Below are 26,302 nucleotides of genomic sequence, written 5' to 3'. Positions count from 1 at the left end.
CCCAGCCCTGTCGTCATGACAATTTGTCCATCAATCCACCCATACATCCCTTCCATCCCTCCCCATACTCCAATGCGCCCCGCCGTTGCACAAAGGACAGGACCAAAAAAAAGAGAAAGTTTGTCTCTTGCCTCACGACTCGATGACTCCACGACATAATGCAATTCTTTACATCATTATTACCTCACACTGTTTCCATCCCACTATCGCTCGCTTTCTTTCTCCAAATCGGACTCCTGTCGCCCCTCTCCTATCGGCATATAAATGAGCAGTTAGCTTGGGCTGTCTATGCAGAGAGGCTGTGAGGGGTTAGCCATCTGGCTACTAGAGGAGCTACCCTCGCCCCATGCTATGAGTCTCACAGCGTGGGGAAATGGGCTTAGTAAGGGCGATGCCTATCATCATTATACTACGCCCCAGTCAGAGGACGTGAGGAGAAGGAAGACAGGAACAAACTTCGGAGGGGACAAATCTACAAAAAGCAGAGAGGAGATGGAACATGTTACTTCAACCTGTCATCATTTTCATTCAGAGTCCGACAGACTGCTGCAGAAGAATCAAATCAGTGTTTGCTTTCAAATTTGGTTGCCTATCGCCGCCAAATGATCGTAGCTGTACAGGTCTACGCTGATAACGAGAGAGTATTTAGAGGACGAAATAACAAAAAGCTTCCCACAAGCTGACCAACAGAAATGCTGCCCCAACCGACACACTGAGACAGTGAGTCATCGTCTGATGGAATGAACAGAAAACCTAAAAGAAAAAGAAAGAACCCCTTTACAAACATACCATGCTGTCAGTCAGTTGAGCTAGGCTATCCCAGTGTCCACAGACAGCTCCACTCTGCAGCGTTAGCTCTGCTAGCCTAGCGCTGCGGATCTGAGACAAGTCACCTGCTGTGAGGTAAAGCCTGGTGGTGGAGTGCTGAGAACGCTAAAGCCCAAGCGCCAGTGTCTGCTTTTTTCCCAGGCTCCGCTCTCACACCCCCAAGGCGGGGTACCCATGACCCTGTCCCATCCCCACGGTGTGCTCCCCTGCCGGGGCTGTGAAAGGCCAGCAGGGGCCCTGGGCTAGGGCCCAGCTCTGAAGCTAATCCTCCACACATTGTGCTCCCCCGGCACCCTACCTGGGCCTGCCACAGATAGGACAGACAGATAGGACAGACAGATAGGACAGACAGACAGATAGGACAGACAGACAGATAGGACAGACAGACAGATAGGACAGACAGACAGATAGGACAGACAGACAGACAGACAGACAGACAGACAGACAGACAGACAGACAGACAGACAGACAGACAGACAGACAGACAGACAGACAGACAGACAGACAGACAGACAGACAGACAGACAGACAGATAGGACAGACAGACAGATAGGACAGACAGACAGATAGGACAGACAGACAGATAGGACAGACAGACAGACAGGACAGACAGACAGACAGACAGACAGACAGACAGATAGGACAGACAGACAGACAGACAGACAGATAGGACAGACAGACAGATAGGACAGACAGACAGATAGGACAGACAGACAGAAAGGACAGACAGACAGACAGACGTTGGACAGACAGACAGATAGGACAGACAGACAGACAGACAGACAGACAGATAGGACAGACAGACAGACAGACAGACAGACAGATAGGACAGACAGACAGATAGGACAGACAGACAGATAGGACAGACAGACAGACAGACAGACAGACAGACAGACAGACAGACAGACAGACAGACAGACAGACAGACAGACAGATAGGACAGACAGACAGATAGGACAGACAGACAGATAGGACAGACAGACAGACGCGGCAGGGTAGCCTAGTGGTTAGAGCGTTGGACTAGTAACCGGAAGGTTGCAAGTTCAAACCCCCGAGCTGACAAGGTACAAAACTGTCGTTTTGCCCCTGAACAGGCAGTTAACCCACTGTTCCCAGGCCGTCATTGAAAATAAGAATATGTTCTTAACTGACTTGCCTGGTTAAATAAAGGTAAATAAATAAATAAATAAATAAATAAAGACGGACGGACGGATAGGACAGATAGGACAGACGCGGCAGGGTAGCCTAGTGGTTAGAGCGTTGGACTAGTAACCGGAAGGTTGCAAGTTCAAACCCCCGAGCTGACAAGGTACAAAACTGTCGTTTTGCCCCTGAACAGGCAGTTAACCCACTGTTCCCAGGCCGTCATTGAAAATAAGAATATGTTCTTAACTGACTTGCCTGGTTAAATAAAGGTAAATAAAGAGACAGACAGACAGACAGACAGACAGACAGACAGACAGACAGACAGACAGACAGACAGACAGAGACTAGGCAGAGAGCCCTGGTCCCAGCCCACAGTTTTAGCCCATAGGTTTAGCCCCAAGCTCCAGACACTGCTTACGCTTAGGCTAATGCTATTCTGGTGATGAATGGGTATATCGACAGGAGGCTGGATTCCTCACTCAGTGAAGGCCACAAAAGACACTTCTAACAGCCACGCAGGATTTCAGGGTTTCCCCACTACTTGCGTTTAAGTAGATTTGAAAAGTGTAAAGGGAGGGATGACTGAATACAATGTTTTACCTGGAGTTTCTCTGTGTTTCTTCTATTGCTATAGCACATATACATTTGGAAGGAATTAGTTAGTATGTATACATTCTACCAAAACACACACACACACACACATACATACACTACTAAACACACACTAATAAACACACATACCCACACACTTGGGACATAAACAGTAGTTTTCAGAAAGACATCCCACAGCTCATTTCTAGAGCAAAATCCTCTTAGACAGTTGACCACAAACACAAACAAAGCATTGTGTGAGAGCGGCCTGGCCATCTTCCGTGTTATTGTCATTGGAGATGTTCGGCTTTGCTGCTCCCACAGAGTTAATACATGACATCTGCTTTGTAATTCAATTCCATTCACTATAATATAATTCATTCAGTAATATAATAGAGACCCAATCATATCCAGCAACTGGATTTCACAGTCATGCAGAATCACGCCACAGATCCTGATTCATATCTCCACAGCATGTCAGAGTCTGATGGGCTGACTGATAGGCGGCTAATTCCTATGCAAAACTACAACAACAGCGTGACACCTGACGACAGGAGAGACAAGTGGGGAAGCGTTGGCTTACTGTTTCGTGTGACCGTCCTGATTTCATTTCAGGGTTTTGGTTTTGAGAGAGAGAGAGGGGGTTTGGAGGTGGACAGGAAGGCCGAGCTAGATCTGTTTTCAAACAAGTAACATTACGAAAGGAGGCAGAGGAGGAGGAGAGAGAGAGAAAAAGAGAGAGAGAGAGAAAGAGAGAGAGGGAGAGAGGGATTATGGAGACACACAAACATCCTAGTTACGTCACAGACTTGCTGAAGAAAGGGCTTCTGGGTGCTGAGGCTCTTAAAGGGGCCGGTGTGGCCACGACACAGCAGGAGAGGGCCTGGGAGAACAACTACACAGTGTGTGTCCTGTCACTGAGTGAGTCTAGAGAGACGGTGTTACAGCACAGTGTGTGTCCTGTCACTGAGTGAGTCTAAAGAGAGACGGTGTTACAGAACAGTGTGTGTCCTGTCACTGAGTGAGTCTAAAGAGAGACGGTGTTACAGCACAGTGTGTGTCCTGTCACTGAGTGAGTCAAGAGAGACGGTGTTACAGAACAGTGTGTGTCCTGTCACTGAGTGAGTCTAGAGAGACGGTGTTACAGAACAGTGTGTGTCCTGTCACTGAGTGAGTCTAGAGAGACGGTGTTACAGAACAGTGTGTGTCCTGTCACTGAGTGAGTCTAGAGAGACGGTGTTACAGAACAGTGTGTGTCCTGTCACTGAGTGAGTCTAGAGAGACAGTGTTACAGAACAGTGTGTGTCCTGTCACTGAGTGAGTCTAGAGAGACGGTGTTACAGAACAGTGTGTGTCCTGTCACTGAGTGAGTCTAGAGAGACGGTGTTACAGAACAGTGTGTGTCCTGTCACTGAGTGAGTCTAGAGAGACGGTGTTACAGCACAGTGTGTGTCCTGTCACTGAGTGAGTCTAGAGAGACGGTGTTACAGAACAGTGTGTGTCCTGTCACTGAGTGAGTCTAGAGAGACGGTGTTACAGAACAGTGTGTGTCCTGTCACTGAGTGAGTCAAGAGAGACGGTGTTACAGCACAGTGTGTGTCCTGTCACTGAGTGAGTCTAGAGAGACGGTGTTACAGAACAGTGTGTGTCCTGTCACTGAGTGAGTCTAGAGAGACGGTGTTACAGCACAGTGTGTGTCCTGTCACTGAGTGAGTCTAGAGAGACGGTGTTACAGTGTGTGTCCAGTGAGTCTAGAGAGACGGTGTTACAGTGTGTGTCCTGTCACTGAGTGAGTCTAGAGAGAGGTGGTGTTACAGAACAGTGTGTGTCCTGTCACTGAGTGAGTCTAGAGAGACGGTGTTACAGCACAGTGTGTGTCCTGTCACTGAGTGAGTCTAGAGAGACGGTGTTACAGAACAGCCTGCGTCCTGTCACTGAGTGAGTCTAGAGAGACAGTGTTACAGAACAGTGTGTGTCCTGTCACTGAGTGAGTCTAGAGAGAGGTGGTGTTACAGAACAGTGTGTGTCCTGTCACTGAGTGAGTCTAGAGAGACGGTGTTACAGCACAGTGTGTGTCCTGTCACTGAGTGAGTCTAGAGAGACGGTGTTACAGAACAGCCTGCGTCCTGTCACTGAGTGAGTCTAGAGAGACGGTGTTACAGCACAGTGTGTGTCCTGTCACTGAGTGAGTCTAGAGAGACGGTGTTACAGCACAGTGTGTGTCCTGTCACTGAGTGAGTCTAGAGAGAGACGGTGTTACAGAACAGTGTGTGTCCTGTCACTGAGTGAGTCTAGAGAGAGACGGTGTTACAGAACAGTGTGTCCTGTCACTGAGTGAGTCAAGAGAGACGGTGTTACAGAACAGTGTGTGTCCTGTCACTGAGTGAGTCAAGAGAGACGGTGTTACAGAACAGTGTGTGTCCTGTCACTGAGTGAGTCTAGAGAGAGGTGGTGTTACAGAACAGTGTGTGTCCTGTCACTGAGTGAGTCTAGAGAGACGGTGTTACAGAACAGTGTGTGTCCTGTCACTGAGTGAGTCAAGAGAGACGGTGTTACAGAACAGTGTGTGTCCTGTCACTGAGTGAGTCAAGAGAGACGGTGTTACAGAACAGTGTGTGTCCTGTCACTGAGTGAGTCTAGATAGACAGTGTTACAGCACAGTGTGTGTCCTGTCACTGAGTGAGTCAAGAGAGACGGTGTTACAGAACAGTGTGTGTCCTGTCACTGAGTGAGTCTAGAGAGACGGTGTTACAGAACAGTGTGTGTCCTGTCACTGAGTGAGTCTAGAGAGGTGGTGTTACAGAACAGTGTGTGTCCTGTCACTGAGTGAGTCAAGAGAGACGGTGTTACAGAACAGTGTGTGTCCTGTCACTGAGTGAGTCTAGAGAGACGGTGTTACAGCACAGTGTGTGTCCTGTCACTGAGTGAGTCTAGAGAGACAGTGTTACAGCACAGTGTGTGTCCTGTCACTGAGTGAGCCTACAGAGACGGTGTTACAGAACAGTGTGTGTCCTGTCACTGAGTGAGTCTAGAGAAAGACGGTGTTACAGAACAATGTGTGTCCTGTCACTGAGTGAGTCTAGAGAGACGGTGTTACAGAACAGTGTGTGTCCTGTCACTGAGTGAGTCTAGAGAGGTGGTGTTACAGAACAGTGTGTGTCCTGTCACTGAGTGAGTCTAGAGAGACAGTGTTACAGCACAGTGTGTGTCCTGTCACTGAGTGAGTCTAGAGAGAGGTGGTGTTACAGAACAGTGTGTGTCCTGTCACTGAGTGAGTCTAGAGAGACGGTGTTACAGCACAGTGTGTGTCCTGTCACTGAGTGAGTCTAGAGAGACGGTGTTACAGCACAGTGTGCGTCCTGTCACTGAGTGAGTCTAGAGAGACAGTGTTACAGCACAGTGTGTGTCCTGTCACTGAGTGAGTCTAGAGAGACGGTGTTACAGCACAGTGTGCGTCCTGTCACTGAGTGAGTCTAAAGAGAGACGGTGTTACAGCACAGTGTGTGTCCTGTCACTGAGTGAGTCAAGAGAGACGGTGTTACAGAACAGTGTGTGTCCTGTCACTGAGTGAGTCTAGAGAGACGGTGTTACAGCACAGTGTGCGTCCTGTCACTGAGTGAGTCTAAAGAGAGACGGTGTTACAGCACAGTGTGTGTCCTGTCACTGAGTGAGTCAAGAGAGACGGTGTTACAGAACAGTGTGTGTCCTGTCACTGAGTGAGTCTAGAGAGACGGTGTTACAGAACAGTGTGTGTCCTGTCACTGAGTGAGTCTAGAGAGACGGTGTTACAGAACAGTGTGTGTCCTGTCACTGAGTGAGTCAAGAGAGACGGTGTTACAGAACAGTGTGTGTCCTGTCACTGAGTGAGTCTAGAGAGACAGTGTTACAGCACAGTGTGTGTCCTGTTACTGAGTGAGTCTAGAGAGAGGTGGTGTTACAGAACAGTGTGTGTCCTGTCACTGAGTGAGTCTAGAGAGAGGTGGTGTTACAGAACAGTGTGTGTCCTGTCACTGAGTGAGTCTAGAGAGAGGTGGTGTTACAGAACAGTGTGAGTCTAGAGAGACGGTGTTACAGAACAGTGTGTGTCCTGTCACTGAGTGAGTCTAGAGAGACGGTGTTACAGAACAGTGTGTGTCCTGTCACTGAGTGAGTCTAGAGAGACGGTGTTACAGAACAGTGTGTGTCCTGTCACTGAGTGAGTCTAAAGAGAGACAGTGTTACAGAACAGCCTGCGTCCTGTCACTGAGTGAGTCTAAAGAGAGACAGTGTTACAGAACAGCCTGCGTCCTGTCACTGAGTGAGTCTAGAGAGACGGTGTTACAGAACAGCCTGCGTCCTGTCACTGAGTGAGTCTAGAGAGACGGTGTTACAGAACAGCCTGCGTCCTGTCACTGAGTGAGTCTAGAGAGACGGTGTTACAGAACAGCCTGCGTCCTGTCACTGAGTGAGTCTAGAGAGACGGTGTTACAGAACAGCCTGCGTCCTGTCACTGAGTGAGTCTAGAGAGACAGTGTTACAGAACAGCCTGCGTCCTGTCACTGAGTGAGTCTAGAGAGACAGTGTTACAGAACAGCCTGCGTCCTGTCACTGAGTGAGTCTAAAGAGACGGTGTTACAGAACAGCCTGCGTCCTGTCACTGTGTTACGGTTTTCTTGCGGTGAAGGAGAGTCGGACCAAAATGCAGCGTGGTATTCTTGATACATGTTTAATGACGATGAAAAAACGAACAATACAAAAACAACAAACGTAACGTGAAAACCTATACAGCCTATCTGGTGCAAACAAACACAGAGACAGGAACAATCACCCATGAAACACAAAGAATATGGCTGCCTAAATATGGTTCCCAATCAGAGACAACGATAAACACCTGCCTCTGATTGAGAACCACTCCAGACAGCCATAGACTATGCTAGAAAACCGCACTAAGCCACAATCCCAATGCCTAACAAAACCCCAAGACAAAACACACCACAATAAACCCATGTCACACCCTGGCCTAACCAAAATAATAAAGAAAACACAAAATACTAAGACCAGGGCGTGACACACTGAGTGGCTCCTGTCATTGAGATGGGCCTGGGTGTAGTGGCACAGTAGAGCTGCTAACAGAGGACTAGGGGGTGTGTGACAGGACTGGACAGGCTGAGAATTGGGAGAGAGACAGTGCGGTAATGGGACACCGCTGCTGTTGCCCCAGGAGGGTTACCCCAAACCTCAGCGAGGAGAAAGGGGAAGAGAACTGTCTGGCCTCAGCAGGGTGACGAGAAGGGAAAAGGGAGAACTGTCTGGCCCAGCAGGGTGACGAGAAGGGGAAAGGGAGAACTGTCTGGCCCAGCAGGGTGACGAGAAGGGGAAAGGGAGAACTGTCTGACCCAGCAGGGTGATGAGAAGGGGACAGGGAAGAACTGTCTGGCCTCAGCAGGGTGACGAGAAGGGGAGAGGGAGAACTGTCTGGCCTCAGCAGGGTGACGAGAAGGGGAGAGGGAGAACTGTCTGGCCTCAGCAGGGTGACGAGAAGGGGACAGGGGAGAACTGTCTGGCCTCAGCAGGGTGACGAGAAGGGGCGAGAGAAGAACTGTCTGGCCTCAGCAGGGTGACGAGAAGGGGAGAGGGAGAACTGTCTGGCCTCAGCAGGGTGACGAGAAGGGGACAGGGGAGAACTGTCTGGCCTCAGCAGGGTGACGAGAAGGGTCGAGAGAAGAACTGTCTGGCCTCAGCAGGGTGACGAGAAGGGGAGAGGGAGAACTGTCTGGCCTCAGCAGGGTGACGAGAAGGGGACAGGGAGAACTGTCTGGCCTCAGCAGGGTGACGAGAAGGGGAGAGAGAAGAACTGTCTGGCCTCAGCAGGGTGACGAGAAGGGGAGAGAGAAGAACTGTCTGGCCTCAGCAGGGTGACGAGAAGGGGAGAGGGAGAACTGTCTGGCCTCAGCAGGGTGACGAGAAGGGGAGAGGGAGAACTGTCTGGCCTCAGCAGGGTGACGAGAAGGGGACAAGGGAGAACTGTCTGGCCTCAGCAGGGTGACGAGAAGGGGAGAGGGAGAACTGTCTGGCCTCAGCAGGGTGATGAGAAGGGGCCTCAGCAGGGTGACGAGAAGGGGAGAGGGAGAACTGTCTGGCCTCAGCAGGGTGACGGGAAGGGGAGAGGGAGAACTGTCTGGCCTCAGCAGGGTGACGGGAAGGGGAGAGGGAGAACTGTCTGGCCTCAGCAGGGTGATGAGAAGGGGCCTCAGCAGGGTGACGAGAAGGGGAGAGGGAGAACTGTCTGGCCTCAGCAGGGTGACGAGCAGGGGAGAGGGAGAACTGTCTGGCCTCAGCAGGGTGATGAGAAGGGGCCTCAGCAGGGTGACGAGAAGGGGAGAGGGAGAACTGTCTGGCCTCAGCAGGGTGACGAGCAGGGGAGAGGGAGAACTGTCTGGCCTCAGCAGGGTGACGAGAAGGGGACAGGGAGAACTGTCGGGCCTCAGCTGGGTGATGAGAAGGGGAGAGGGAGAACTGTCTGGCCTCAGCAGGGTGACGAGAAGGGGAGAGGGAGAACTGTCTGGCCTCAGCAGGGTGACGAGAAGGGGACAGGGAGAACTGTCGGGCCTCAGCTGGGTGATGAGAAGGGGACAGGGAGAACTGTCTGGCCTCAGCTGGGTGATGAGAAGGGGACAGGGGAGAACTGTCTGGCCTCAGCAGGGTGACGAGAAGGGGAGAGGGAGAACTGTCTGGCCTCAGCAGGGTGACGAGAAGGGGACAGGGAGAACTGTCGGGCCTCAGCTGGGTGATGAGAAGGGGACAGGGGAGAACTGGATTATTCACAGTGGGGAGTGTAGAAGTGTGCCCTGTGTGTGTACGCGTTAGCATTTCTGTGTCTATGAGCGTTTCAGTGTGTGGATGCGTTTACTAGACCTAGACTTTGTGTCATTTGTTGTCACCAAATATCTGAGGAGCAGGACAGATTAGGGGTTTCCATGGGGTCGGGGGTTACGCCACCATCTATAACAGCCTTATGACCTCCCTACGTCAGTTCAACGTCAAGGAGCAGGGCTGTGAAGGGCCGGCGTGACGTCCTAATGACCTGGAGGTCAGAGGGAAACAACTCCTCTATACATGGAGCCTCCTTTAAAACTCTCACTGATGTGACCTCAGTGGAATGTCCCTTTGTGATTGGTTCAATGGGCAAACTTGACCTGGTGACCCCGAGACACCAATCTCACTACAAGGGAACATGCAATTGGAAAATACACATCAGACAGACACGAGACTCTTTCTATACGCTCCGAATCTCTCTCTCTCCACTCTTCTGCTCTCTTTATCTCTGAGGTGGACGTCACCGATGAGTGACATCAAATGTGGCATTAGCACAGAGGGCTGATGTACTGGGACAGAGAGATGTTTCTCTCGGTGTATCACTGAAGAAAATGACGCCAAATGCTTATAGTATGAAATAGATGCCTCTGCCTTTCTTTCATTTCCTTCCCTTGGTTAGTGTTGATTATCTTCACTTAAATATTGTCAGAACTCTGGTAATTGTCCTTGACCCCTTCTGTCACATACATATTGTTCTCCATTTAAAAGGGATTATGATATTTACATCCCGGTAAACATTTTCAGATGTTTCAGATTCAGCAACACTGACACACAAACATTGGAATATTACATCTAGGATAAAAACCTGCTTTTGACAACAGACTATTTAATGGTAGGACTGAAACGCAATTGTCACTACTACAATGTTTTGTGAAAACACTTTCACATCTTCAACTGAGCTCCACTTCTGCTCCTCACTTTAACTCCAATTTAATGGGCATTTTATGTCGATTTTAAATAAATAAAAGGAGAATTCACAATACGATTATATTCAAACTTCAATAACCCCTGTATCGAGAGATTATTAGGAAAGGCGCAACCTCAAACCGACCATTCCACCACGGACCAAATCGGAAACGGAAACCCATTACTCTATTTGCCACCACAACATTGCTCTCATATCCTCCACTCCAAAACATCTGGAGCGAGTGACACGCTACTCTGTCTGCGCGTGGGGAATGAGAGTCGGGATGGTTATTAGTCTGTCTGCATGTGGGGAATGAGTCGGGATGGTTATTAGGTGGAGGTGGAGAGATCCGCTAGTCTGTCTGCGCGTGGGGAATGAGAGTCGGGATGGTTATTAGGCGGAGGTGGAGAGATCCGCTAGTCTGTCTGCGCGTGGGGAATGAGAGTCGGGATGGTTATTAGGCGGAGGTGGAGAGATCCGCTAGTCTGTCTGCGCGTGGGGAATGAGAGTCGGGATGGTTATTAGGCGGAGGTGGAGAGATCCGCTAGTCTGTCTGCGCGTGGGGAATGAGAGTCGGGATGGTTATTAGGCGGAGGTGGAGAGATCCGCTAGTCTGTCTGCGCGTGGGGAATGAGAGTCGGGATGGTTATTAGGCGGAGGTGGAGAGATCCGCTAGTCTGTCTGCGCGTGGGGAATGAGAGTCGGGATGGTTATTAGGCGGAGGTGGAGAGATCGCTAGTCTGTCTGGTGAGAGTCGGGATGGTTATTAGGCGGAGGTGGAGAGATCCGCTAGTCTGTCTGCGTGTGGGGAATGAGAGTCGGGATGGTTATTAGGCGGAGGTGGAGAGATCCGCTAGTCTGTCTACGCGTGGGGAATGAGAGTCGGGATGGTTATTAGGCGGAGGTGGAGAGATCCGCTAGTCTGTCTGCGCGTGGGGAATGAGAGTCGGGATGGTTATTAGGCGGAGGTGGAGAGATCCGCTAGTCTGTCTGCGCGTGGGGAATGAGAGTCGGGATGGTTATTAGGCGGAGGTGGAGAGATCCGCTAGTCTGTCTGCGCGGGATGGTTATTAGGGGAATCTGTCTGAGAGTCGGGATGGTTATTAGGCGGAGGTGGAGAGATCCGCTAGTCTGTCTGCGTGTGGGGAATGAGAGTCGGGATGGTTATTAGGCGGAGGTGGAGAGATCCGCTAAATGAGTCGGGATGGTTATTAGGCGGAGGTGGAGAGATCCGCTAGTCTGTCTGCGCGTGGGGAATGAGAGTCGGGATGGTTATTAGGCGGAGGTGGAGAGATCCGCTAGTCTGTCTGCGCGTGGGGAATGAGAGTCGGGATGGTTATTAGGCGGAGGTGGAGAGATCCGCTAGTCTGTCTGCGCGTGGGGAATGAGAGTCGGGATGGTTATTAGGCGGAGGTGGAGAGATCCGCTAAATGAGTCGGGATGGTTATTAGGCGGAGGTGGAGAGATCCGCTAGTCTGTCTGCGCGTGGGGAATGAGAGTCGGGATGGTTATTAGGCGGAGGTGGAGAGATCCGCTAGTCTGTCTGCGCGTGGGGAATGAGAGTCGGGATGGTTATTAGAGGTGGTTAGTCTGTCTGCGCGGCGGAGGTGGAGAGATCCGCTAGTCTGTCTGCGCGTGGGGAATGAGAGTCGGGATGGTTATTAGGCGGAGGTGGAGAGATCCGCTAGTCTGTCTGCGCGTGGGGGAATGAGAGTCGGGATGGTTATTAGGCGGAGGTGGAGAGATCCGCTAGTCTGTCTGCGCGTGGGGAATGAGAGTCGGGATGGTTATTAGGCGGAGGTGGAGAGATCCGCTAGTCTGTCTGCGCGTGGGGAATGAGAGTCGGGATGGTTATTAGGCGGAGGTGGAGAGATCCGCTAGTCTGTCTGCGCGTGGGGAATGAGAGTCGGGATGGTTATTAGGCAGAGGTGGAGAGATCCGCTAGTCTGTCTGCGCGTGGGGAATGAGAGTCGGGATGGTTATTAGGCGGAGGTGGAGAGATCCGCTAGTCTGTCTGCGCGTGGGGAATGAGAGTCGGGATGGTTATTAGGCGGAGGTGGAGAGATCCGCTAGTCTGTCTGCGCGTGGGGAATGAGAGTCGGGATGGTTATTAGGCGGAGGTGGAGAGATCCGCTAGTCTGTCTGCGCGTGGGGAATGAGAGTCGGGATGGTTATTAGGCGGAGGTGGAGAGATCCGCTAGTCTGTCTGCGCGTGGGGAATGAGAGTCGGGATGGTTATTAGGCGGAGGTGGAGAGATCCGCTAGTCTGTCTGCGCGTGGGGAATGAGAGTCGGGATGGTTATTAGGCGGAGGTGGAGAGATCCGCTAGTCTGTCTGCGCGTGGGGAATGAGAGTCGGGATGGTTATTAGGCGGAGGTGGAGAGATCCGCTAGTCTGTCTGCGCGTGGGGAATGAGAGTCGGGATGGTTATTAGGCGGAGGTGGAGAGATCCGCTAGTCTGTCTGCGCGTGGGGAATGAGAAATCAATCATGTCTTTGACACACACTGTAATCACAGATGATACCCTAGTTAGTGACTGGATACACTGAGAATAAGTGGACTCTCTAGTGTCACAGATATGAGGTTGGCTCACAACAATACTGAATATTACTCATTGGACATAGTAGCCGACACAAAGGTGATATTAAAAACATGTTTTTCAACTCATACACCAAGTTGAAACATAGGCTACATATACAGTATGCTGTGTAAACATGTAATGGTCCCAGTGTGTTTAGTCGTTTCCACCGATGACACCGCTTGGCATGGTAGTTCACTTCACAGCTCCAAAGAGGCTAAACTGAACAGCAATTAAGGGGAATGGTGTCTCCAATTCTTCATACAATCCCAACATTTCCACCAGATAATGGACATTCCAGTGGGTTAATTCAATTTCCTCCTCATAAAAGTAGACTTTATATCAGCAAGTTAGATTTCAATAGAAAAGGAAAATGGTTTGGAGATTTCTAATCAGAGGAAACTGATGGGGCTGGAAGATAAGACGACGGTATGAGCCGAACACAGATTGAATCAGAGTTTTCCATTGGGGGTTTAATAGTTGATTAAGACCACAAATATCTGTTGAATATCATCTGTGTCTTTTGTGATGAGGCAATACAGAGGAATAAAAAAATGACAAAATATAATCATTTAAAAAACTCACTCAAATGGATTTCAGAATGTCCCACATACAATTAGTGTACAAAACATTAGAAACACCTGCTCTTTCCATGACATAGACTGATCAGGTAAATCCAGGTGAACGCTATGATCCCTTATTGATGTCACCTGTTAAATCCACTTCAATCAGTGTAGATGAAGGGGGGGAGGCAGGTTAAAGAAGGATTTTTAAGCCTTGAGAAAATTGAGACATGGATTGTGTATGTGTGTCACTCAGAGGGTGAACAGGCAAGACAAAATATTGAAGTGCATTTGAACAGGATATGGTAGTAGGTGCCAGGCTCACTGGTTTGTGTCAAGAACTGCAACACTGCTGGGTTTTTCACGTTCAACAGTTTCCAGTGTATCAAGAATGGTCCACCACCATAAGGACATCCAGCCAACTTGACACAACTGTGGAAAGCATTGGAGTCAACAGGGACCAGCATCCCTGTGAAAAGCTTTTGACACCATGTAGAGTTAATGGCCAGACGAATTGAGGCTGTTCTGAGGGCAAAAGGAGGTGCAACTCAATATTAGGTCTGTTCCTAATGTTTTATACACTCAGTGTACAGTATGCTATGTAAACATGTAAAGGTCTGTGTGTTTAGTCGTTTCAACCAATGACACCCCTTTGCATGGTAGTTAAACGGATCAGAACCTTTTTTTCAATTTACACCTAAAATGACATACCCAAATCTAACTGCCTGTAGCTCAGGACCTGAAGCAAGGATATGCATATTCTTGATACCATTTGAAAGGAAACACTTTGAAGTTTGTGGAATTGTGAAATTAATGTTGGAGAATAGAACACATTAGATCTGGTAAAAGAGAATGCAAAGAAAAAAACATGCGCTTCCAATTTTTGTTTTGTTTTTTGTTCCATCATTTTGAAATGCAAGAGAAATGTCATTATATCACCTAGGAGTCTAGGCGCAATTTAGATTGTGGCCACTAGATGGCAGCAGTGTATGTGCAACATTTTAGACCGATCCAATGATTCATTGCATTTCTGTTAAAAATGTTGTATCAAGTCTGCCCAAATGTGCCCGAATTGGTTAATTGATACATTTTGAAGTACATAACTATAGAGAATATACAACAATTATATTGTAATAAAAAAAACGTGTTTACACACTCCCAGGAAGGTCATAAATGATGGTAATTAGCTTCCCTACAGAAAAGACACTAACCTTTACACATCTAGATGGGGGGCGGCAGACACAGCAGGGGTTTAAAACGTAGAACTCAGTTCCTACTTTTGAATATAAAAATAGATTTTATCAAACAAAACTATGCTACATTTTATCTCTGGGACCCTCAGGATGACAAATCAGAGTAAGATTACTGAATGTAAGTACATTATTTACCTTCAGAGGTGAATGTATCAAACCAGTTGCTGTGATTCTTTTTTTGTTGTTGTGTGTACTCTCCTCAAACAGTAGCATGGTATTTTTTCACTGTAATAGCTACTGTAAATTGGATAGCGTCGCTAGATTAACAAGAATGTAAACTTGCTGCCAATATAATACATGTCTATGTCATGGGAAATGTTCTTGTTATTTACAACGTCATTCTAATCACATTAGCTCAACCGTCCCGCTGGGGGGACACCGATCCCGTAGAGGTTTTAACTTCATGATTCTAAAGAGGCTAAACTGAACAGCAATAAAGGGGTGTGGTTTTTGTTAGATGCCTTCAAGCTTTCTCCAATTCTTCATACAATCCCATCATTTCCACCAGATAATGGACATTCCAGTGGGTTAATTCAATTTCCTCCTCATAAAAGTAGACTTTATATCAGCGAGTTAGATTTCAATAGAACAGGAAAATGGTTTAGAGATTTCTAATCAGAGGAAACTGATGGGGCTGGAAGATAAGACGACGGTATGAGCCGAACACAGATTGTATCAGAGTTTTCCATTGGGGGTTTAATAGTTGATTAAGACCACAAATATCTGTTGAATATCATCTGTGTCTTTTGTGATGAGGCAATACAGATGGCTCAGTAGAGGATGATGTCAGAATGTCCCCGTATTCAAATACACAAATACATATTCAATTAATTAATCCCAAAATTATAGGAAATGCTTAAAGTTTAAACAAGACATTTTTGGGCAAAAACATAACAGTATCAAGTCCCCCTCTCTCCTCTCACCCACTGACCTGCTGTTCGTATTTCTGTTTGAGCTCCTCCACTTGGTAGGAGAACTCCTTGGCCTGTTTCTCTCTTAGGGACTTGGAGCGGGTCAGATCCTCCTCCACCTTATCCATCTACAGGAGGGAGAGAAAGATCACTGTGATTCTCAATGACAATAGCAACATATGTTCCATGCTCAGAGAGAGCGAGATAAATCTATGGAGAAAGTAATGAGAGGTTACTCTGTGACATCCTGGCACAGACAACTGTCCATTTACATAGAAAAGGAGAGATGGGATCTTTCCCAATGACTTATCTACAGTCAGGTGAGAGAATGGCACTATGGCAATATGTTGTGATTAATTCTGTTATTATGTGAAAACATCCTTTGAACTGCAGCAACAGTTTCTGTTCCGCATGGTGCTGTGAGTCTTTATATTCTACACTCACAATAGGACAGACAAGTTTCTGTTCCGCATGGTGCTGTGAGTCTTTATATTCTACACTCACAATAGGACAGACAAGTTTCTGTTCCGCATGGTGCTGTGAGTCTTTATATTCTACACTCACAATAGGACAGACAAGTTTCTGTTCCGCATGGTGCTGTGAGTCTTTATATTCTACACTCACAATAGGACAGACAAGTTTCTGTTCCGCATGGTGCTGTGAGTCTTTATATTCTACACTCACAATAGGACAGACAAGTTTCTGTTCTGGTGCTGTGAGTCTTTATATTCTACACTCACAATAGGACAGACAAGTTTCTGTTCCGCATGGTGCTGTGAGTCTTTATATTCTACACTCACAATAGGACAGACAAGTTTCTGTTCCGCATGGTGCTGTGAGTCTTTATATTCTACACTCACAATAGGACAGACAAGTTTCTGTTCCGCATGGTGCTGTGAGTCTTTATATTCTACACTCACAATAGGACAGACAAGTTTCTGTTCCGCATGGTGCTGTGAGTCTTTATATTCTACACTCACAATAGGACAGACAAGTTTCTGTTCCGCATGGTGCTGTGAGTCTTTATATTCTACACTCACAATAGGACAGACAAGTTTCTGTTCCGCATGGTGCTGTGAGTCTTTATATTCTACACTCACAATAGGACAGACAAGTTTCTGTTCCGCATGGTGCTGTGAGTCTTTATATTCTACACTCACAATAGGACAGACAAGTTTCTGTTCCGCATGGTGCTGTGAGTCTTTATATTCTACACTTTATATTCTACAATAGGACAGACAAGTTTCTGTTCCGCATGGTGCTGTGAGTCTTTATATTCTACACTCACAATAGGACAGACAAGTTTCTGTTCCGCATGGTGCTGTGAGTCTTTATATTCTACACTCACAATAGGACAGACAAGTTTCTGTTCCGCATGGTGCTGTGAGTCTTTATATTCTACACTCACAATAGGACAGACAAGTTTCTGTTCCGCATGGTGCTGTGAGTCTTTATATTCTACACTCACAATAGGACAGACAAGTTTCTGTTCCGCATGGTGCTGTGAGTCTTTATATTCTACACTCACAATAGGACAGACAAGTTTCTGTTCCGCATGGTGCTGTGAGTCTTTATATTCTACACTCACAATAGGACAGACAAGTTTCTGTTCCGCATGGTGCTGTGAGTCTTTATATTCTACACTCACAATAGGACAGACAAGTTTCTGTTCCGCATGGTGCTGTGAGTCTTTATATTCTACACTCACAATAGGACAGACAAGTTTCTGTTCCGCATGGTGCTGTGAGTCTTTATATTCTACACTCACAATAGGACAGACAAGTTTCTGTTCCGCATGGTGCTGTGAGTCTTTATATTCTACACTCACAATAGGACAGACAAGTTTCTGTTCCGCATGGTGCTGTGAGTCTTTATATTCTACACTCACAATAGGACAGACAAGTTTCTGTTCCGCATGGTGCTGTGAGTCTTTATATTCTACACTCACAATAGGACAACAAGTTTCTGTTCCGCATGGTGCTGTGAGTCTTTATATTCTACACTCACAATAGGACAGACAAGTTTCTGTTCCGCATGGTGCTGTGAGTCTTTATATTCTACACTCACAATAGGACAGACAAGTTTCTGTTCCGCATGGTGCTGTGAGTCTTTATATTCTACACTCACAATAGGACAGACAAGTTTCTGTTCCGCATGGTGCTGTGAGTCTTTATATTCTACACTCACAATAGGACAGACAAGTTTCTGTTCCGCATGGTGCTGTGAGTCTTTATATTCTACACTCACAATAGGACAGACAAGTTTCTGTTCCGCATGGTGCTGTGAGTCTTTATATTCTACACTCACAATAGGACAGACAAGTTTCTGTTCCGCATGGTGCTGTGAGTCTTTATATTCTACACTCACAATAGGACAGACAAGTTTCTTTAAACTGCATCCAGCGGAGTGAAAGCTTTTAACATGAGAAGTAATCAATTTAGACACAACCCTATCGATACACTATAACACCAACATAACACTCACAGAGAGAGAGAGAGAGAGAGAGAGAGAGAGAGAGAGAGAGAGAGAGAGAGAGAGAGACAGAGAGAGAGAGAGGACAGACAGAGGACAGACAGAGGACAGACAGAGGACAGACAGAGGACAGACAGAGGACAGACTTAAGATGCTTTCTTATATTCTTAAAGATAGGGCGAAATGGAGATAGAAAGAGATGTAAAGAGATGGATGAGAGAAAAAGAGAGAGGGGAGGATGCAGAGAAGATTGATGCTCTCTCATGACTTTGATGTGAGACGAGGATAGAGAGAGATGGAAGATCGGGAGTCCAGGGGATCGCTGGGGAGAGGAGGAGGAGAGTAAAATGAGGGATAAGGATAGGGGGAAGAGGAGGAGTGTGACTGCCCATGGTGCTGTCAGTTAGGCCCACTGTATGTCTATTCTATGATATTCCCACCCACACAATGTCAATAAGTTCCATGTTAAGGGCCTACAGTAACATACTAATTAGCACAGAACATCTCCACTGTTCACAATGTAACACGTGCTCTGTCAATGAAGCCCACACACACTCTGCCCAGAAGTGCTCACACTCTGTAGTTCTCTCTCACTTTGTTTACAGCTAAGTCTGCATCGATTAGTTATCTCACAATAATCAACAGCCCACATTCTGCCAAGCGTTGAACAGCGGCCCAGTGAAATAGACTAATTACTCCATCACTGTTTAGAGACGCGTCCTCTGTGACGGCATCTAACATCAATACCACCCGGCCCACTCCACATATATACCACCCGGCCCACTCCACATATATACCACCCGTGCCACTCCACATATATACCACCCGGCCCACTCCACATATATACCACCCGGCCCACTCCACATATATACCACCCGGCCCACTCCACATATATACCACCCGGCCCACTCCACATATATACCACCCGGCCCACTCCACATATATACCACCCGGCCCACTCCGCATATATACCACCCGGCCCACTCCGCATCAATACCACCCGGCCCACTCCACATATATACCACCCGGCCCACTCCACATATATACCACCTGGCCCACTCCACATATATACCACCTGGCCCATTCCACATATATACCACCCGGCCCACTCCACATATATACCACCCGGCCCACTCCACATATATACCACCCGGCCCATTCCACATATATACCACCCGGCCCATTCCACATATATACCACCTGGCCCATTCCACATATATACCACCTGGCCCATTCCACATATATACCACCTGGCCCATTCCACATATATACCACCTGGCCCATTCCACATATATACCACCTGGCCCATTCCACATATATACCACCCGGCCCACTCCACATATATACCCCCCGGCCCATTCCACATATATACCACCTGGCCCATTCCACATATATACCACCTGGCCCATTCCACATATATACCACCTGGCCCATTCCACATATATACCACCTGGCCCATTCCACATATATACCACCTGGCCCCGTGAAAGCACGCACACACACACGCACACACACACACACACACACACACACACACACACACACACACACACACACACACACACACACACACACACACACACACACACACACACACACACACACACACACACACACACACACACACACACACACACACACAGGTCAAAGTCAAGGGCTTTAGTGATAGAACTAAACACAGTAGGATTGTTAACTCAGGCCACTTTAAATTGTTCATTAAAATGATAAGAACTGTCTGTAAAAATCACACAGTGGGATTTCAATTTATGGGAACATAGAATAATTCTTTGCTTTTCTCATGTTTTGCCACCTACCACTCTGTGAAGATAATACAGATGATCACAAATAGAGGGCCCTAAAAGGAACATGTTTAAACCAGCTGTGAGAGAGAGGGAAAGACAGAGAGAGCATGAACGAGAGAGAGCAAGAAGGAGAGAGAAAGAGAGGGAGAGAATGAGAGACAGAGGAATCTGTGTGCAGCCAGCATGGCGCCCCTGTGCATCTGTGGCCAGGCTGTGTCAGAGGTGTGTGTGTGTGTGTGTGTGTGTGTGTGTGTGTGTGTGTGTGTGTGTGTGTGTGTGTGTGTGTGTGTGTGTGTGTGTGTGTGTGTGTGTGTGTGTGTGTGTGTGTGTGTGTGTGTTTGTCATCCAGCCTCCACTCTCTGTGTTGACGAGATAGGAAAGAGAGGGGACAGGGGAAGTGTGTGAGAGGGCACAGGGTCAGAGACGATGGAAGAGATGTGCATGTGTCTATGTGTATGTAAACTAAACTGCTGGTCTAAAGCTGACGACCAACACCAGCGTGCTGGAGGAGGCCAGAATAAGCAGCATCACCACTACTGGCCGTTAGAGCGTTGGGCCAGTAACTGAAAGGTTGATGGATCCAATCCCCGAGCTGACAAATCTGTCGTTCTGCCCCTGAACAAGGCAGTTAACCCACTGTTCCTAATATAATAATAATAATAATAATAATATATGCCATTTAGCCGACGCTTTTATCCAAAGCGACTTACAGTCATGTGTGCATACATTCTACGTATGGGTGGTCCCGGGGATCGAACCCACTACCCTGGCGTTACAAGCGCCATGCTCTACCAACTGAGCTACAGAAGGACCACGTTCCTAGGCCGTCATTGTAAATAAGAATTTGTTCTAAACTGACTTGCCTAGTTAAATAAAATTAAAATAAATATATATATATATATTACAAACCCAACTCTAATTGGACAGGTTGTGTGATCCGGATGCCCAACTCACGCCTCCCGAAACAGATCATGTACTTCCAGTTGAAGGAAAGTCAGCGAGCCCTTGGCGGACAAAGGAAACACTACAAAGACAACATCAGAAATGATACATCCCTCCAACAACTGGAAGAACACTGCACTAAACAGACAACTGGAAGGACACTGCACTAAACAGACAACAGGAAGGACACTGCACTAAACAGACAACTGGAAGGACACTGCACTAAACAGACAACAGGAAGGACACTGCACTAAACAGACAACTGGAAGGACACTGCACTAAACATACAACTGGAAGGACACTGCACTAAACAGACAACAGGAAGGACACTGCACTAAACAGACAACTGGAAGGACACTGCACTAAACCTACAACTGGAAGGACACTGCACTAAACAGACAACTGGAAGGACACTGCACTAAACAGACAACAGGAAGGACACTGCACTAAACAGACAACTGGAAGGACACTGCACTAAACCTACAACTGGAAGGACACTGCACTAAACAGACAACTGGAAGGACACTGCACTAAACAGACAACAGGAAGGACACTGCACTAAACAGACAACTGGAAGGACACTGCACTAAACCTACAACTGGAAGGACACTGCACTAAACAGACAACTGGAAGGACACTGCACTAAACAGACAACTGGAAGGACACTGCACTAAACAGACAACTGGAAGGACACTGCACTAAACAGACAACTGGAAGGACACTGCACTAAACCTACAACTGGAAGGACACTGCACTAAACAGACAACTGGAAGGACACTGCACTAAACCTAAACAGACAACTGACAACTGAAGGACACTGCACTAAACAGACAACTGGAAGGACACTAAACAGACAACTGGAAGGACACGGCACTAAACAGACAAATGGAAGGACACGGCACTAAACAGACAACTGGAAGGACACTGCACTAAATAGACAATTGGAAGGACACTGCACTAAACAGACAACTGGAAGGACACGGCACTAAACAGACAACTGGAAGGACACTGCACTAAACAAATATCTGGAAGGACACTGCAAAACGTCCCTTTTTTCTCACAGCAAGTGTTGGCAAATCTGGTGCAGTCCATGAGGAGGAGATGCACTGCAGTACTTAATGCAGCTGATGGCCACACCAGATACTGTTACTTTTGAACCCCATTTGTTCAGGGACACATTATTCCATTTCTGTTAGTCACATGTCTGTAGAACTTGTTCAGTTTATGTCTCAATTGTTGAATCTTGTTATGTTCATACAAATATTTACACATGTAAATAGTTTGCTGAAGTTTGCTGAAAATAAACACAGTTGACAGTGAGAGGACGTTTATTTTTTTGCTGAGTTTAGTAGTATCAGTATGTTGCCTGTAGTTTCATGTAGTAGTATCAGTATGTTACCTGTAGTTTCATGTAGTATTATCAGTATGTTTCATGTAGTATTATCAGCATGTTACCTGTAGTTTCATGTAGTATTATCAGTATGTTACTTGTAGTTTCATGTAGTATTATCAGTATGTTACCTGTAGTTTCATGTAGTATTATCAGTATGTTTCATGTAGTATTATCAGCATGTTACCTGTAGTTTCATGTAATATTATCAGCATGTTACCTGTAGTTTCATGTAGTATTATCAGTATGTTTCATGTAGTATTATCAGCATGTTACCTGTAGTTTCATGTAGTATTATCAGCATGTTACCGGTAGTTTCATGTAGTATTATCAATATGTTTCATGTAGTATTATCAGCATGTTACCTGTAGTTTCATGTAGTATTATCAGCATGTTACCGGTAGTTTCATGTAGTATTATCAATATGTTACCTGTAGTTTCATATAGTATTATCAGTATGTTACCTGTTATTTCATGTAGCATTATCAGCATGTTACCTGTAGTTTCATGTTAGCGTAGGTCTTCTCTGAGCTGATCTCTACTTGCTTCTTAAAGTGTTCCAGAGCATTCTCTGCCTCCTGGGTCTGCTGCCGCTGACACTCCCTCTCACGTCCCAGCTGCTCCTCCTTCTCCCTGAAACACATACACACATTAACACATACACAAGCAGACCACCATAGTCCCTGTGCCCAAGGAAGTGAAGGTAACCTGCCTAAATGATTACGTAAGTATGCTCTCTCTAATTCTTTCTTTCTTTCTTTCTTTCTTTCTTTCTTTCTTTCTTTCTTTCTTTCAGAGGACCTGAGCCCTAGAACCATGCCTCAGGACTACCTGACTCCTTGCTGTCCCCAGTCCACCTGGCCATGCTGCTGCTCCAGTTTCAACTGTTCTGCCTGCAGCTATAGAATCCTGACCTGTTCACTGGACGTGCTACCTGTCCCAGACCTGCTGTTTTCAACTCTCTAGAAACAGCAGGAGCTGTAGAGATACTCTTAATGATCGGCTATGAAAAGCCAACTGACATCTACTTCTGAGGTGCTGACTTGTTGCACCATTGACAACGACTGTGACTTTTATTATTTGACCCTGCTGGTCATTTATGAACATTGGAACATCTTGGCCGTGTTCTGTTATAATCACCACCTGGCACAGCCAGAAGAGGACTGGCCACCCCTCATAGCCTGGTTCCTCTCTAGGTTTCTTCCTAGGTTTTGGCCTTTCTATGGAGTTTTTCCTAGCAACCGTGCTTCTACACCTGCATTGCTTGCTGTTTGGGGTTTTAGGCTGGGTTTCTGTACAGCACTTTGAGATATCAGCTGATGTAAGAAGGTCTATATAAATACATTTGATGTGATCACCGCCCCGTGGCACTCACGTCGGTAGCCATGAAGTGCTTTGAAAGGCTGGTCATGGCTCACATCAACAGCATCCTCCCGGATACCCTAGACCCACTCCAATTTGTATACCGCCCCAACAGTTCCACAGATGACGCAATCTCAATCACACTCCACACTGCCCTTTCTCACCTGAACAAAAGGAACACCTATGTGAGAATGCTGTTCATTGACTACAGCTCAGCGTTCAACACCATAGTGCCCTAGAAGCTCGTCACTAAGCTAAGGACTCTGGGACTAAACACCTCCCTCTGCAACTGGATCCTGGACTTCCTGACGGGCCGCCCTCAGGTGGTAAGAGTAGGCAACAACACATCTGCCATGCTGATCTTTAACACTGGGTCCCCTCAGGGGTGTGTACTTAGTCCCCTCCTGTATTCCCTGGTCACCCACGACTGTGTGGCCAAACATGACTCCAACACCATCATTAAGCTTGCTGATGCCACAACAGCGGTAGGCCTGATCACCGACATCGATGAGACGGCCTATAGGAAGGTCAGAGAACTGGCAGGACAACAACCTCCCCCTCAATGTGAGCAAGACAAAGGAGCTGATCACTTTCTAGCATATCAGCTAGAAAGATGTGTCGGCATCGAGTAATTGTCTCTGGCCCCCTCCCAGTTAGGGGGAGTGATGAGCTCTACAGCAGAGTCTCACAACTCAATCGGTGGTTGAAAACTGTTTTCTGCCCCTCCCAAAAGATAGAATTGGTAGATAATTGGCCCTCTTTCTGGGACTCACCCACAAACAGGACCAAGCCTGACCTGCTGAGGAGTGACGGACACCATCCTAGCTGGAGGGGTGCTCTCAGCTTATCTACCAACATAGACAGGGCTCTAACTCCTCTAGCTCCACAATGAAATAAGTTGCAGGCCAGGCAGCAGGCAGTTAGCCAGCCTGCCAGCATAGTGGAGTCTGCCACTAGCACAGTCAGTGTAGTCAGCTCAGCTATCCCCATTGAGACCGTGTCTGTGCCTCGACCTAGGTTGGGCAAAACTAAACATGGCGGTGTTCGCCTTAGCAATGTCACTAGGATAAAGACCACCTCCATTCCTGTCATTACTGAAAGAGATCATGATACCTCACATCTCAAAATAGGGCTACTTAATGTTAGATCCCTTACTTCAAAGGCAATTATAGTCAATGAACTAATCACTGATCATAATCTTGATGTGATTGACCTGACTGAAACATGGCTTAAGCCTGATGAATTTACTGTGTTAAATGAGGCCTCACCTCCTGGCTACACTAGTGACCATATCCCCTGTGCATCCCGCATGATGTCCTTCCAGATTCCCTCTGCCTACCCAAGGACGCCAGAGGACAACAATCAGTTAACCACCTAACTGAGGAACTCAATTTAACCTTGCGCAATACCCTAGATGCAGTTGCACCCCTAAAAACTAAAAACATTTGTCATAAGAAACTAGCTCCCTGGTACACAGAAAATACCCAAGCTCTGAAGCAAGTTTCCAGAAAATTGGAACGGAAATGGCGCCACACCAAACTGGAAGTCTTCCGACTAGCTTGGAAAGACAGTACCGAAGAGCCCTTAATGCTGATCGATCATCCTATTTTTCTAACTTAATTGAGGAAAATAAGAACAATCAGAAATTCCTTTTTGATACTGTCGCAAAGCTAACTAAAAAGCAGCATTCCCCAAGAGAGGATGACTTTCACTTTAGCAGTGATAAATTCATGAACTTCTTTGAGGAAAAGATTATGATTATTAGAAAGCAAATTACGGACTCCTCGTTAAATCTGCGTATTCCTTCAAACCGCAGTTGTCCTGAGTCTGCACAACTCTGCCAGGACCTAGGATCAAGAGAGACGCTCAAGTGTTTTAGTACTATATCTCTTGACACAATGATGAAAATAATCATGGCCTCTAAACCTTCAAGCTGCATACTGGACCCTATTCCAACTAAACTACTGAAAGAGCTGCTTCCTGTGCTTGGCCCTCCTATGTTGAACATAATAAACGGCTCTCTATCCATCGGATGTGTACCAAACTCACTAAAAGTTAGTAATAAAGCCTCTCTTGAAAAAGCCAAACCATGACCCAGAAAATATAAAAAACTATCAGCCTATATCGAATCTTCCATTCCTCTCAAAATTTTTAGAAGTTTTTCGCTAGCCACTCGTGCCTTCCTGAAGACAAACAATGCATTGCTTGCTGTCTGGTTTTAGTTTCATAGCACTGAGACGGCACTTTGAAGATAAATGAGCTTTTAATTCGAAGGGCTATATAAATAAATTTGATTTGATTTTGATTTGATTTGATTACAGGAAAAGGTGGACCGAACAGGCCCCCATTAACATTAGTGGGCTGTAGTGGAGCGGGTCGAGAGTTTCAAGTTCCTTGGTGTCCACATCACCAACAAACTATCATGGTCCCAACATACCAAGACAGTCGTGAAGAGGGCAAGACAAAACCTTTTCCCCCTCAGAAGACAGAAAGGATTTGGCATGGGTCCCCAGATTCTCAAAAGTTTCTAAAAGCTGCACCATCGAGAGCATCCTGACCGGTTGCATCACCGTCCAGGTATGGCAACTGCTCGGCATCTGACCGTAAGGCACTACAGAGGGTTGTGCGAACGGCCCAATACATCACTGGGGCCAAGCTTCCAGCCATCCATCCTATATAATAGGTGGTGTCAGAGGTAAGCT

General features: G+C 47.0%; 1 protein-coding gene and 1 long non-coding RNA gene across 13 annotated transcripts in view; one reads left to right on the top strand and one right to left on the bottom strand.

Annotated features, from left to right (window-relative positions):
* The window catches only part of cep112 (centrosomal protein 112), a 315,718-nt gene that overhangs the window by 129,519 nt on the left and 159,897 nt on the right, over window positions 1–26,302 (bottom strand). For all 11 annotated transcript variants that reach the window (XM_052516010.1, XM_052516014.1, XM_052516012.1 and 8 more), the window contains 2 exons: window positions 22,736–22,871; window positions 15,653–15,760 (listed from right to left, as the gene is read on the bottom strand). In XM_052516010.1, the coding sequence (XP_052371970.1) occupies window positions 15,653–15,760; window positions 22,736–22,871 (244 nt within the window). The remainder of the gene's footprint in view (window positions 1–15,652; window positions 15,761–22,735; window positions 22,872–26,302) is intronic.
* Window positions 10,600–12,784, top strand: LOC127928729 (uncharacterized). Of its 2 annotated transcripts, none has more exons than XR_008132026.1 (3): window positions 10,600–11,050; window positions 12,064–12,191; window positions 12,256–12,784. It is a non-coding gene; the product is annotated as an uncharacterized LOC127928729 (long non-coding RNA). The 2 variants fall into 2 exon arrangements; XR_008132027.1 differs by lacking the exon at window positions 12,064–12,191 and adding an exon at window positions 11,232–11,359.

Source organism: Oncorhynchus keta, unplaced genomic scaffold (genome assembly GCF_023373465.1).
Source record: "Oncorhynchus keta strain PuntledgeMale-10-30-2019 unplaced genomic scaffold, Oket_V2 Un_scaffold_3567_pilon_pilon, whole genome shotgun sequence".
NCBI classification, from domain to species: Eukaryota; Metazoa; Chordata; class Actinopteri; order Salmoniformes; family Salmonidae; genus Oncorhynchus; species Oncorhynchus keta.
This window is presented reverse-complemented; position numbering and strand designations above follow the sequence as displayed.